Source organism: Notothenia rossii, assembly GCF_949606895.1.
Source record: "Notothenia rossii genome assembly, chromosome: 11".
Classification (NCBI taxonomy): domain Eukaryota; kingdom Metazoa; phylum Chordata; class Actinopteri; order Perciformes; family Nototheniidae; genus Notothenia; species Notothenia rossii.
In genome coordinates, this window is record NC_136910.1 from 1028753 (window position 1) to 1043752 (window position 15000).

General features: G+C 42.2%; 2 protein-coding genes across 3 annotated transcripts in view; one reads left to right on the forward strand and one right to left on the reverse strand.

The window, feature by feature from the left end:
* Nucleotides 1–5498: 5498 nt before the first annotated feature.
* LOC307024366 (uncharacterized protein) lies at nt 5499–13644 on the reverse strand (the record flags this gene model as incomplete). Its single annotated transcript, XM_079658431.1, has 10 exons — nt 13494–13644; nt 12603–12749; nt 12217–12419; nt 10524–10550; nt 10117–10356; nt 9442–9531; nt 8209–8319; nt 7883–7939; nt 6914–6989; nt 5499–5505 (listed from the first exon to the last, which is right to left on the reverse strand). The coding sequence occupies exons 1-10, from the start codon at nt 13607–13609 to the stop codon at nt 5499–5501; spliced, it is 1074 nt and encodes a 357-aa protein (XP_079514557.1). The 5' UTR covers nt 13610–13644.
* A 462-nt stretch (nt 13645–14106) lies between these two features.
* Nucleotides 14107–15000, forward strand: part of arg1 (arginase 1) — an 11935-nt gene continuing 11041 nt past the window's right edge. For both annotated transcript variants that reach the window (XM_079659666.1, XM_079659667.1), the window contains exon 1: nt 14107–15000. This exon is cut by the window's right edge and continues 777 nt beyond it. The gene's annotated coding sequence lies outside the window, so the exon portion shown is untranslated.

Sequence of the window (15000 nt, forward strand, 5' to 3'; positions counted from 1 at the left end):
GAGACTACATGTGATGAGGACTACATGTGATGAGAGACTACATGTGATTAGAGACTACATGTGATGAGAGACTACATGTGATGAGAGACTACATGTGATGAGAGACTACATGTGATGAGAGACTACATGTGATGAGAGACTACATGTGATGAGAGACTACATGTGATTAGAGACTACATGTGATGAGAGACTACATGTGATGAGAGACTACATGTGATGAGAGACTACATGTGATTAGAGACTACATGTGATGAGAGACTACATGTGATGAGAGACTACATGTGATTAGAGACTACATGTGATGAGAGACTACATGTGATGAGAGACTACATGTGATGAGAGACTACATGTGATTAGAGACTACATGTGATGAGAGACTACATGTGATGAGAGACTACATGTGATGAGAGACTACATGTGATGAGAGACTACATGTGATGAGAGACTACATGTGATGAGAGACTACATGTGATTAGAGACTACATGTGATGAGAGACTACATGTGATTAGAGACTACATGTGATGAGATGAGACTACATGTGATGAGAGACTACATGTGATTAGAGACTACATGTGATGAGAGACTACATGTGATTAGAGACTACATGTGATGAGAGACTACATGTGATGAGACTACATGTGATGAGAGACTACATGTGATGAGAGACTACATGTGATGAGAGACTACATGTGATGAGACTACATGTGATGAGAGACTACATGTGATGAGAGACTACATGTGATGAGAGACTACATGTGATGAGAGACTACATGTGATGAGAGACTACATGTGATGAGAGACTACATGTGATGAGATGAGACTACATGTGATTAGAGACTACATGTGATGAGATGAGACTACATGTGATGAGAGACTACATGTGATGAGATGAGACTACATGTGATGAGATGAGACTACATGTGATGAGAGACTACATGTGATGAGAGACTACATGTGATGAGAGACTACATGTGATGAGATGAGACTACATGTGATGAGAGACTACATGTGATGAGAGATACATGTGATGAGAGACTACATGTGATGAGATGAGACTACATGTGATTAGAGACTACATGTGATGAGATGAGACTACATGTGATGAGAGACTACATGTGATGAGAGACTACATGTGATAAGAGACTACATGTGATGAGATGAGACTACATGTGATGAGAGACTACATGTGATGAGATGAGACTACATGTGATTAGAGACTACATGTGATGAGAGACTACATGTGATTAGAGACTACATGTGATGAGATGAGACTACATGTGATGAGAGACTACATGTGATGAGATGAGACTACATGTGATGAGAGACTACATGTGATGAGAGACTACATGTGATGAGAGACTACATGTGATTGAGAGACTACATGTGATGAGATGAGACTACATGTGATGAGAGACTACATGTGATGAGATGAGACTACATGTGATGAGAGACTACATGTGATGAGAGACTACATGTGATGAGAGACTACATGTGATTAGAGACTACATGTGATGAGAGACTACATGTGATGAGAGACTACATGTGATGAGAGACTACATGTGATGAGAGACTACATGTGATGAGATGAGACTACATGTGATGAGACTACATGTGATGAGACTACATGTGATGAGACTACATGTGATGAGAGACTACATGTGATGAGAGACTACATGTGATTAGAGACTACATGTGATTAGAGACTACATGTGATGAGAGACTACATGTGATGAGAGACTACATGTGATGAGAGACTACATGTGATGAGAGACTACATGTGATTAGAGACTACATGTGATGAGAGACTACATGTGATGAGAGACTACATGTGATTAGAGACTACATGTGATGAGAGACTACATGTGATGAGAGACTACATGTGATGAGAGACTACATGTGATGAGAGACTACATGTGATGAGAGACTACATGTGATGAGAGACTACATGTGATTAGAGACTACATGTGATGAGAGACTACATGTGATGAGAGACTACATGTGATGAGAGACTACATGTGATGAGAGACTACATGTGATGAGAGACTACATGTGATGAGAGACTACATGTGATGAGAGACTACATGTGATGAGAGACTACATGTGATGAGAGACTACATGTGATGAGAGACTACATGTGATGAGAGACTACATGTGATGAGAGACTACATGTGATGAGACTACATGTGATTAGAGACTACATGTGATTAGAGACTACATGTGATGAGAGACTACATGTGATTAGAGACTACATGTGATGAGAGACTACATGTGATGAGAGACTACATGTGATGAGAGACTACATGTGATGAGACTACATGTGATGAGACTACATGTGATGAGAGACTACATGTGATGAGACTACATGTGATGAGAGACTACATGTGATGAGACTACATGTGATGAGAGACTACATGTGATGAGAGACTACATGTGATGAGACTACATGTGATGAGAGACTACATGTGATGAGACTACATGTGATGAGAGACTACATGTGATGAGAGACTACATGTGATGAGAGACTACATGTGATGAGAGACTACATGTGATGAGAGACTACATGTGATGAGACTACATGTGATGAGAGACTACATGTGATGAGAGACTACATGTGATGAGAGACTACATGTGATGAGAGACTACATGTGATGAGAGACTACATGTGATGAGAGACTACATGTGATGAGATGAGACTACATGTGATGAGAGACTACATGAGATGAGACTACATGTGATGAGATGAGACTACATGTGATGAGAGACTACATGTGATGAGACTACATGTGATGAGATGAGACTACATGTGATTAGAGACTACATGTGATGAGAGACTACATGTGATAAGAGACTACATGAGATGAGACTACATGTGATGAGATGAGACTACATGTGATGAGAGACTACATGTGATGAGATGAGACTACATGTGATGAGAGACTACATGAGATGAGACTACATGTGATGAGATGAGACTACATGTGATTAGAGACTACATGTGATGAGAGACTACATGTGATAAGAGACTACATGAGATGAGACTACATGTGATGAGATGAGACTACATGTGATGAGAGACTACATGTGATGAGACTACATGTGATGAGATGAGACTACATGTGATTAGAGACTACATGTGATGAGAGACTACATGAGATGAGACTACATGTGATGAGATGAGACTACATGTGATGAGAGACTACATGTGATGAGATGAGACTACATGTGATGAGAGACTACATGTGATGAGATGAGACTACATGTGATGAGAGACTACATGTGATGAGAGACTACATGTGATGAGAGACTACATGTGATGAGAGACTACATGAGATGAGACTACATGTGATGAGATGAGACTACATGTGATGAGAGACTACATGTGATGAGACTACATGTGATGAGATGAGACTACATGTGATTAGAGACTACATGTGATGAGAGACTACATGTGATGAGAGACTACATGAGATGAGACTACATGTGATGAGATGAGACTACATGTGATGAGAGACTACATGAGATGAGACTACATGTGATGAGATGAGACTACATGTGATTAGAGACTACATGTGATGAGAGACTACATGTGATAAGAGACTACATGTGATGAGATGAGACTACATGTGATGAGAGACTACATGTGATGAGATGAGACTACATGTGATGAGAGACTACATGTGATGAGATGAGACTACATGTGATGAGAGACTACATGTGATGAGAGACTACATGTGATGAGAGACTACATGTGATGAGAGACTACATGTGATGAGAGACTACATGTGATGAGAGACTACATGTGATGAGAGACTACATGTGATGAGAGACTACATGTGATGAGAGACTACATGTGATTAGAGACTACATGTGATTAGAGACTACATGTGATGAGAGACTACATGTGATGAGACTACATGTGATGAGACTACATGTGATGAGACTACATGTGATGAGACTACATGTGATGAGATGAGACTACATGTGATGAGAGACTACATGTGATTAGAGACTACATGTGATTAGAGACTACATGTGATGAGAGACTACATGTGATGAGAGACTACATGTGATGAGAGACTACATGTGATTAGAGACTACATGTGATGAGATGAGACTACATGTGATGAGACTACATGTGATGAGACTACATGTGATGAGACTACATGTGATGAGACTACATGTGATGAGATGAGACTACATGTGATGAGATGAGACTACATGTGATGAGAGACTACATGTGAGTAGAGACTAAATGTGATGAGAGACTACATGTGATGAGAGACTACATGTGATGAGAGACTACATGTGATGAGATGAGACTACATGTGATGAGATGAGACTACATGTGATGAGACTACATGTGATGAGACTACATGTGATGAGACTACATGTGATGAGACTACATGTGATGAGACTACATGTGATGAGAGACTACATGTGATTAGAGACTACATGTGATGAGAGACTACATGTGATGAGATGAGACTACATGTGATGAGATGAGACTACATGTGATGAGACTACATGTGATGAGACTACATGTGATGAGATGAGACTACATGTGATGAGAGACTACATGTGAGTAGAGACTACATGTGATGAGAGACTACATGTGATGAGAGACTACATGTGATGAGAGACTACATGTGATGAGAGACTACATGTGATTAGACTACATGTGATGAGATGAGACTACATGTGATGAGACTACATGTGATGAGACTACATGTGATGAGACTACATGTGATGAGATGAGACTACATGTGATGAGATGAGACTACATGTGATGAGAGACTACATGTGAGTAGAGACTAAATGTGATGAGAGACTACATGTGATGAGAGACTACATGTGATGAGAGACTACATGTGATGAGATGAGACTACATGTGATGAGATGAGACTACATGTGATGAGACTACATGTGATGAGACTACATGTGATGAGACTACATGTGATGAGACTACATGTGATGAGACTACATGTGATGAGACTACATGTGATGAGAGACTACATGTGATTAGAGACTACATGTGATGAGAGACTACATGTGATGAGATGAGACTACATGTGATGAGATGAGACTACATGTGATGAGACTACATGTGATGAGACTACATGTGATGAGACTACATGTGATGAGATGAGACTACATGTGATGAGAGACTACATGTGAGTAGAGACTACATGTGATGAGAGACTACATGTGATGAGAGACTACATGTGATGAGAGACTACATGTGATGAGAGACTACATGTGATTAGACTACATGTGATGAGATGAGACTACATGTGATGAGACTACATGTGATGAGACTACATGAGATGAGACTACATGTGATGAGATGAGACTACATGTGATGAGAGACTACATGTGATGAGAGACTACATGTGATTAGACTACATGTGATGAGAGACTACATGTGATGAGAGACTACATGTGATGAGATGAGACTACATGTGATGAGAGACTACATGAGATGAGAGACTACATGTGATTAGAGACTACATGAGATGAGAGACTACATGTGATTAGAGACTACATGAGATGAGAGACTACATGTGATGAGAGACTACATGTGATGAGAGACTACATGTGATGAGAGACTACATGTGATGAGACTACATGTGATGAGATGAGACTACATGTGATTAGACTACATGTGATGAGATGAGACTACATGTGATGAGACTACATGTGATGAGACTACATGTGATGAGACTACATGTGATGAGATGAGACTACATGTGATGAGAGACTACATGTGATGAGAGACTACATGTGATTAGACTACATGTGATTAGACTACATGTGATGAGATGAGACTACATGTGATGAGACTACATGTGATGAGACTACATGTGATGAGACTACATGTGATGAGATGAGACTACATGTGATGAGAGACTACATGTGATGAGAGACTACATGTGATGAGACTACATGTGATGAGAGACTACATGTGATGAGAGACTACATGTGATGAGAGACTACATGTGATGAGAGACTACATGTGATGAGAGACTACATGTGATGAGAGACTACATGTGATGAGACTACATGTGATTAGAGACTACATGTGATTAGAGACTACATGTGATGAGAGACTACATGTGATGAGAGACTACATGTGATGAGAGACTACATGTGATGAGAGACTACATGTGATGAGAGACTACATGTGATGAGACTACATGTGATGAGAGACTACATGTGATGAGAGACTACATGTGATGAGAGACTACATGTGATGAGAGACTACATGTGATGAGAGACTACATGTGATGAGAGACTACATGTGATGAGAGACTACATGTGATTAGAGACTACATGTGATGAGAGACTACATGTGATGAGAGACTACATGTGATGAGAGACTACATGTGATGAGAGACTACATGTGATGAGAGACTACATGTGATGAGAGACTACATGTGATGAGAGACTACATGTGATGAGAGACTACATGTGATTAGAGACTACATGTGATGAGAGACTACATGTGATGAGAGACTACATGTGATGAGAGACTACATGTGATGAGAGACTACATGTGATGAGAGACTACATGTGATGAGAGACTACATGTGATGAGAGACTACATGTGATGAGAGACTACATGTGATGAGAGACTACATGTGATTAGAGACTACATGTGATGAGAGACTACATGTGATTAGAGACTACATGTGATGAGAGACTACATGTGGAGAGACTACATGTGATTAGAGACTACATGTGATTAGAGACTACATGTGATGAGAGACTACATGTGGAGAGACTACATGTGATTAGAGACTACATGTGATGAGAGACTACATGTGGAGAGACTACATGTGATGAGAGACTACATGTGATGAGAGACTACATGTGATTAGAAAGAGACTAAATAAAAGTAAAATGAAAACTTGCCACATCAGCAGGACTCTGGAAGTCATGTGATGCCAGCGTCTGTGGAGACACCTGAACATATCATCTGCTGACCCACCTGGAGAAAACACACACACACACACACACACACACACACTTCATACATCATACAGGTTCACAAGAGGGGGGGAGAGAGAGGGGGGAGGAGGAGAGGAGAGAGAGGGGGGGAGGAGGAGGAGGCAGGAGAGAGAGGGGAGGAGGAGAGGAGAGAGAGGGGGGGAGGAGGAGGAGGCAGGAGAGAGAGGGGAGGAGGAGAGGAGAGAGAGGGGGGAGGAGAGGAGAGGGGGGAGGAGGAGGAGGGGAGAGAGAGAGGAGGAAGAGAGGAGAGAGAGGGGGAGGGGAGAGAGAAGGGGGAGGGGAGGAGGAGAGGGGGGGGAGGGGAGAGAGAGGGGGGAGGGAAGAAGGGGAGAGAGAGAGGAGGAGAGGAGAGAGAGGGGGGGAGGGAAGAAGGGGAGAGAGAGAGAGGAGGAGGAGGAGAGGAGAGAGAGGGGGAGGGGAGAGAGGGGAGGAGAGGAGAGAGAGGGGGGGCTGGCAGGAGTTAACGAAGACGGAGCAAAAAGGAAATGCAATTAAAAGATTCTCATCTGATCCAACATGCGAGGAGCGGGAGAAACAAACATGGAGGAGGAAGAGGAGGAGATAAATACCTCCAGTGTGCATGGAGGATAATCACTTTAAACGCAATGCATGATGGGGGATAACTCCAAGTTTAAAAGCAGTAAACTCACGTCACGTCAAAACAATCTGAGTTTCTGTCAAATATTGCACGTTCGAGACGAAAGAGACAAAGTTTCTATGAACTTGTTTAGAAATAATTTATAAATAAAAACCTGAGAAATTAGAAAGATTCCTACATTTTGGGATGTTCTTTATCCGAGTGAGGAGATCAACATTACAGAGTGTGTGTGTGTGTGTGTGTGTGTGTGTGTGTGTGTTAATTTAAAAACTCACGCAGAGATGCGCTGGGATGCTGCTGCTGCGACGGGGTCATGACTGCAGAAGATCGAACTGCAACACAGGCAGGATTTAATGTGTGTGTGTGTGTGTGTGTGTGTGTGATTTGCATCATGTCATGGCAACAGCCAAAGTGAGAGAGGTGCAGCACATTTGTTTGGAGGGACACACGAGAACAGGTGAGACCCAAAGCATCATGGGAAACTAAATGTTGAAAGGGGCCCTTTGTGTGTTTAAATCCCCACAAACCAAACAGCGTGGATATGATGTCATGCACCTGTGTGACACCAGTGCACCCCCACACACACACCTGTTGGCAGTACCTGTGTGTGTGTGGTCAGAGGGAGGCAGCAGTGAGCGCAGCACGCTGACGCAGCGCTCTGCAGCTCTCCTCAGCTGCAGCACGGAGGAGGCGCTGCACCGCTGCAGCACACCTGCAACAGGAAGCATTCATACACATGGAGGCATGCAAAACACCTGCTGGTCCCTGAAGGCACCATCTCCCTGGGCCAATGGGATTCCTCCGTGGGATTTAGGATGATGTCACAAAATAATGTGTTTATGATGCTTACACTTTTAGGTGTGTACCTGTCACATGTTGGTGTGTGTGTACCTGTCACATGTTGGTGTGTGTACCTGTCACATGTTGGTGTGTGCGTACCTGTCACATGTTGGTGTGTGTGTACCCCTCACATGTTGGTGTGTGTGTACCTGTCACATGTTGGTGTGTGCGTACCTGTCACATGTTGGTGTGTGTACCTGTCACATGTTGGTGTGTGTACCTGTCACATGTTGGTGTGTGCGTACCTGTCACATGTTGGTGTGTGTGTACCCCTCACATGTTGGTGTGTGTGTACCTGTCACATGTTGGTGTGTGTACCTGTCACATGTTGGTGTGCGTACCTGTCACATGTTGGTGTGCGTACCTGTCACATGTTGGTGTGTGTGTACCTGTCACATGTTGGTGTGTGTGTACCTGTCACATGTTGGTGTGTGTGTACCTGTCACATGTTGGTGTGTGTGTACCTGTCACATGTTGGTGTGTGTGTACCTGTCACATGTTGGTGTGTGTGTGTACCTGTCTCACGTGGGTGTGTATACCTGTCACATGTTGGTGTGTGTGTACCTGTCACATGTTGGTGTGTGTGTACCTGTCACATGTTGGTGTGTGTGTACCTGTCTCACGTGGTGTGTGTGTACCTGTCACATGTTGGTGTGTGTGTGTTTACCTGTCACATGTTGGTGTGTGTGTACCTGTCACATGTTGGTGTGTGTGTACCTGTCACATGTTGGTGTGTGTGTACCTGTCACATGTTGGTGTGTGTGTACCTGTCACATGTTGGTGTGTGTGTACCTGTCACTGTTGGTGTGTGTACCTGTCACTGTTGGTGTGTGTACCTGTCACATGTTGGGGTGTGTACCTGTCACTGTTGGTGTGTGTACCTGTCACATGTTGGTGTGTGTACCTGTCTCACGTGGTGTGTGTACCTGTCTCACGTGTTGGTGTGTGTACCTGTCACGTGTTGGTGTGTGTATGTCTGTGTGTGTGTGTGTACCTGTGACATGGTGGCGTCTCAGCAGCGTCAGGTGAGCAGAGATCAGAGCCAGCAGAGAGACCACCCCCCTCCACAGAGAGGAGAGCACACCTGCAGAGGAGACAGGTAACAAACAGGTGAGAGCTGCTGTCAGGTAACAAGTACTCACTGTTGCAGCCATTAGAATGTTTTGTTATTTGAACACTAGATGGCGTGATGGGGCAACAACACGTCTCCTGGCATTCCACAGGTACATTCCACAGGTACATTCCACAGGTACATTCCACAGGTACATTCCACAGGTACATTCCACAGGTACATTCCACAGGTACATTCCACAGGTACATTGCACAGGTACATTCCACAGGTACATTCCACAGGTACATTCCACAGGTACATTGCACAGGTACATTCCACAGGTACATTCCACAGGTACATTCCACAGGTACATTCCACAGGTACATTCCACAGGTACCCAGTTCAGCCAATCCCAGGTGATATTGAGTGGCAATAGTCACCACACTCAAGCTGGGATCAATAAAGAGTCTAGAATAATCTAAAGTGAGGAAGGGGTCATATTCAGAGACGTAATATTAAATTCAGCAAAAATACTGAAACATTCTCAAAGAATAAAGCTGGCTTCAGAATGTATATCACAGCGACGTTTTATTGTGAAAGAATGACTTCCTGTCTCACCTGTCCTGCTCCTCCTCTCTCTGCAGTACACCAGGGGGGTCTCCTCCTCTGATGATGATGAGGAGGGGGAGGGGGGGGAGGAGGGGGTACAGGTGTGTTTGGTGAGGATCTCCTTCCTGTTTGAGAGCGGCGAGTAGTCTCCACAGTGACTCCTGCTGGGGGGCGGGGCCAAAGCTCCCTCTGAGCCAATCAGGGTGCAGTCGGCCAACAGTGTGCTCTGATCCCCGATGATGGTGCTCTCTGAGAAACAGATTCATTACAAATATATATATTTTAATTGATTTCTCATTTAGGAATGTATGTCTTTCTTTTATGTTTTATAAGTAATGTATTTTTTTTATTATTATCTTTTAATACATTAATAATTTATTATAATAATTAGTATGTTTTAATGATAATGGACTCACCTGTGGAGTCGTTGTCGTGATCCAGACCTGAAACAGAAAGCAGAATTTACTTAGTTCAATACCCAGAGATGTAGTACACACTTTACTCAAGTAGAAGTACACACATCCTTTACTCAAGTAGAAGTACACACATCCTTTACTCAAGTAGAAGTACACACATCCTTTACTCAAGTAGAAGTACAGATACTCGTGTTTAAAAATACTCTGGTGAAAGTAGAAGTACTGACTAAACTTCTTTACTCAAGTCAAAGTAAAGAGGCTTTGAAATGTACTTCAGTAAAAAGTACCCATAACTAGCAGCTGTTTTAAAGAGTACCTGACCTCCCTTTATATTAATAGAACAATAATGTCATTGTTATCTAATGAATGTTTCCATGGTGACCAACGGCAACATGACAACGTTTCCATTGGTCCCTCTTCTTTAGAGAAGACCAGGAAATGATGGATACACGGATCGTGTTCAAATCAATAGGCACGCAATGACTCTAAATAATAATGATCACGCCACCAAACACACATTCAGACTAAAGGAACCAGCCTGTTTGGAAAATGAGAGAAGTAGAAAGTACAGGTATTTGAGTTCAACATGTAAGAAGTAGAAAGTACAGGTATTTGTGTTCAACATGTAAGAAGTAGAAAGTACAGGTATTTGTGTTCAACATGTGAGAAGTAGAAAGTACAGGTATTTGTGTTCAACATGTGAGAAGTAGAAAGTACAGGTATTTGTGTTCAACATGTAAGAAGTAGAAAGTACAGGTATTTGAGTTCAACATGTGAGAAGTAGAAAGTACAGGTATTTGAGTTCAACATGTAAGAAGTAGAAAGTACAGGTATTTGAGTTCAACATGTAAGAAGTAGAAAGTACAGGTATTTGAGTTCAACATGTAAGAAGTAGAAAGTACAGGTATTTGAGTTCAACATGTAAGAAGTAGAAAGTACAGGTATTTGTGTTCAACATGTAAGAAGTAGAGAGTACAGGTATTTGAGTTCAAAATATAAGAAGTAGAAAGTACAGGTATTTGAGTTCAACATGTGAGAAGTAGAAAGTACAGGTATTTGAGTTCAACATGTAAGAAGTAGAAAGTACAGGTATTTGTGTTCAACATGTGAGAAGTAGAAAGTACAGGTATTTGTGTTCAAAATATAAGAAGTAGAAAGTACAGGTATTTGAGTTCAACATGTGAGAAGTAGAAAGTACAGGTATTTGAGTTCAACATGTAAGAAGTAGAAAGTACAGGTATTTGAGTTCAACATGTGAGAAGTAGAAAGTTCAGGTATTTGAGTTCAAAATATAAGAAGTAGAAAGTACAGGTATTTGAGTTCAACATGTGAGAAGTAGAAAGTACAGGTATTTGAGTTCAACATGTGAGAAGTAGAAAGTACAGGTATTTGTGTTCAACATGTGAGAAGTAGAAAGTTCAGGTATTTGAGTTCAAAATATAAGAAGTAGAAAGTACAGGTATTTGAGTTCAACATGTGAGAAGTAGAAAGTACAGGTATTTGAGTTCAACATGTGAGAAGTAGAAAGTTCAGGTATTTGAGTTCAACATGTAAGAAGTCAAAGTAAAACGTTTTCAGAAAAATAAGCAGTGGAGTAAAGTACTGAAAAATGTACTTAAATACAGTAACAAAGTATTTGTACTCCACTACCTCCCACACCCCACCAATATAAAAGAGGAGGTGCTGTGTTTACCCCAGAAGGCGTGGACCAGTGAGCTCTCCTGCACCGAGGAGTCATCGAGCAGCGAGGAGAGGAGGGAGGCATCCGAAACGACGCTGCTGTTAAGGAGGGAGGAGCGGGGGGAGGGCATCAGGAGGGAGGAGCGGGGGGAGGGCAGCAGCAAGGAGGAAGAGCAGGAGGCCGAGAGGAGGGAGGAGCGACGGGGCTTCAACTGCCTGAAGGGGGGAGGAGGAGGGAGAGGAGGAGAGAGGAGGGAGAGGAAGAGGGAGAGGAGCAGGAGGAGGAGGATGAGGAGAAGGAGAGGAGGAGAGAAAGTAGACAAGTAAAATACATATGCATTATTGTTATTATCTTTACAATAATAATATATAGGTCCTCATCCTCCTCCTCTTCCTCACCTGCTATTCCTCCAGTCGGCCTTCCCCCCGCTTAAGGAGGCGCTGCTGGGAGGGAGGCTCCGCTCCAGCAGCCCGTCCTCCAGCCTCAGGCTGCGGCGAGACATCCAGAGATGCGCCTCCTTCTCTGGGAGCAAAGAGCAGGAGCACCTGGAGCAGGAGGACAAACACATGCTCTGTTCAGAAGCAGATTATTTGCCTTTTTTACGATTTTATTGTTATTTCTGTTTTATTAATAATGATGGATTGTCATGATTTATTTGCTTTTCCTTCTTACAATTTATTTACTATTATTTATTAGATAGTGAGCGCCCCTCTCTTTGTTTACTCCATTAATATGTTAATTAGAATTATTATATTTTAACATATTGATTAAAAAAAAGAATCTCCCCTTGAATTATAATTTATATATTATTTTAGAGGGACTCTCACCCACGTGTCTTCAGTCATTTAACTAGTTTAAAAGGGCTTCTTTTCTTTAAGCCAATCAGCGCGGAGTTGAGCGAAATGACGTCTCAGCTGACCAATCACAGTCCATTATGGGCGGGGCCCCGCGAAAATTGAACTAAGGTGAGCTAACGTTAGCTTTAGCTCTAAAGCAAAATATATACACAATGAAACACAGCAGAAGATCACAGATTAAACTTCTTACCGTCAGTAGGACTCAAAGCAAGGCGAGTCTTTCACAGTCAAGACCTAAAAGAACAGCTGCTGTTATTTAAACGAACTGTAAAAGCTCAAATAAAGACAGTTTTCGGTTTGTTTTTAGTTACAAAACTCCGGTTGGAAGCGACGGAGCGTAACTGCCGCTGCGTCACTCAAAGAGTCTCGTTTGACAGAGAATCATCTTCTTAAAGTCCACAAACTGACAACAACTAAATAAAACAAACTTACCTGTCGGAGCTCCTGCTGTAATTAAAGCGCAGCAGGTGGTTATTGGTTATATATCCGTGGGGAACAGCGTCACCGTGCGGAGGGAAGAGAAAAGAACAGCGGCTGACAAAGATCATATAATGCGTTGAGATGGTTCACTCTCTTTCTGTTTCTATGGGAATAACATCAGAGGGAACAGCCAAAGATCGTTTAGTGAGTTAGGATAGTTATCGTCCTCAAAGTAGATAGATGGATAGAGAGAGAGAGAGAGACAGACAGATAGATAGATAGATAGATAGATAGATAGATAGATAGATAGATAGATAGATAGATAGATAGATAGATAGATAGGTGGGTTTCAGAGCATTAATTTTGTTATTCTGCAGTATTATTGTTTTATAGTTATTTGTTAAAGGTCCCATGTCATGCTTTTCCGGTTATTACCTGTCCCCTTGTGTGTTATGAAGGTTTTCATGCATGTAAACGGTGTGCAGAGTCAAAACCCTCAAAGTACACCCTGTAGCGAGTAAAACTCTAACACAGAAAATACCTCCCCAAAACGCCTCGTTGGAGATACGTCATTGTCCATTGTTTACTTCCTGGTTGCTGTGTTGTAGGAATGGCCAGTAGCCGTTACGTTACGTCCGCGGAGCCGTTACTTTAAGCCCCCGCTGATTGGTCCAAATTGACCAATCCACGGACTTCCTCACACACACACCCAGTGCAGGCAGCTCCGCAGTAACGCACCCATTTAAATCACAGTAACTAGAACGGCGTTACTTAATGGGAATAGGTAACTAGTAATGCTATTAGTTACCGCAAAAAGTAGTTGCGTTGCAGTAACGCGTTAGTCCCAACACTGATGTTATGTGACAGTATTTCTGAGAAACAGTCAGTTGAAATGGTGGCATAGTTGCCACTGCTTTACATGTCAACAGCATGTTTGAACGTATTTGCAGCAGTAAATGTGGCTGTTTGGCCACTGACGTTGCCATAACAACACCTGAATTTAAATATGCAACCTCTTTTTGTGACAGATTTTTGCAAGAAATTATAATTCTTCTGAATGATATTCCTATTGACAGCTAGTTTCTATGTAAACATTATGAGATGGACAGCCAGAGAGAATAAATGAAAAACAGTTATGAAATACTATATGACAAAACAAGAATATAGTTTAAGTGATTTTTAAAATATCCATAAAGAAAAATCTGTTTACATTTCTGTTTCATCTGGGTGTTGAGAGATGTATCCATAGATCTCTTAATTTTGCTCTCCAAGTGCACCAGATTGATGCTTTTAACTACAATATTAAAAAAAAAATCTTCCCGGGGGAGCATGCCCCCAGACCCCCCTAGAGGAGGTGAGGACCCCCCTAGAGGAGGTTAGGTCCGGGGTGTTTACATGCTTATTTATACAATATGTGTGCTTATGCTAACATGATAAGACAAAAGTTGGTTCCGTGTTGTGTGTAGTGAGAACGCGCTAGAGTGAGGGGGGACCCCAAGCCAAAGCTCGCTTAGGGCCC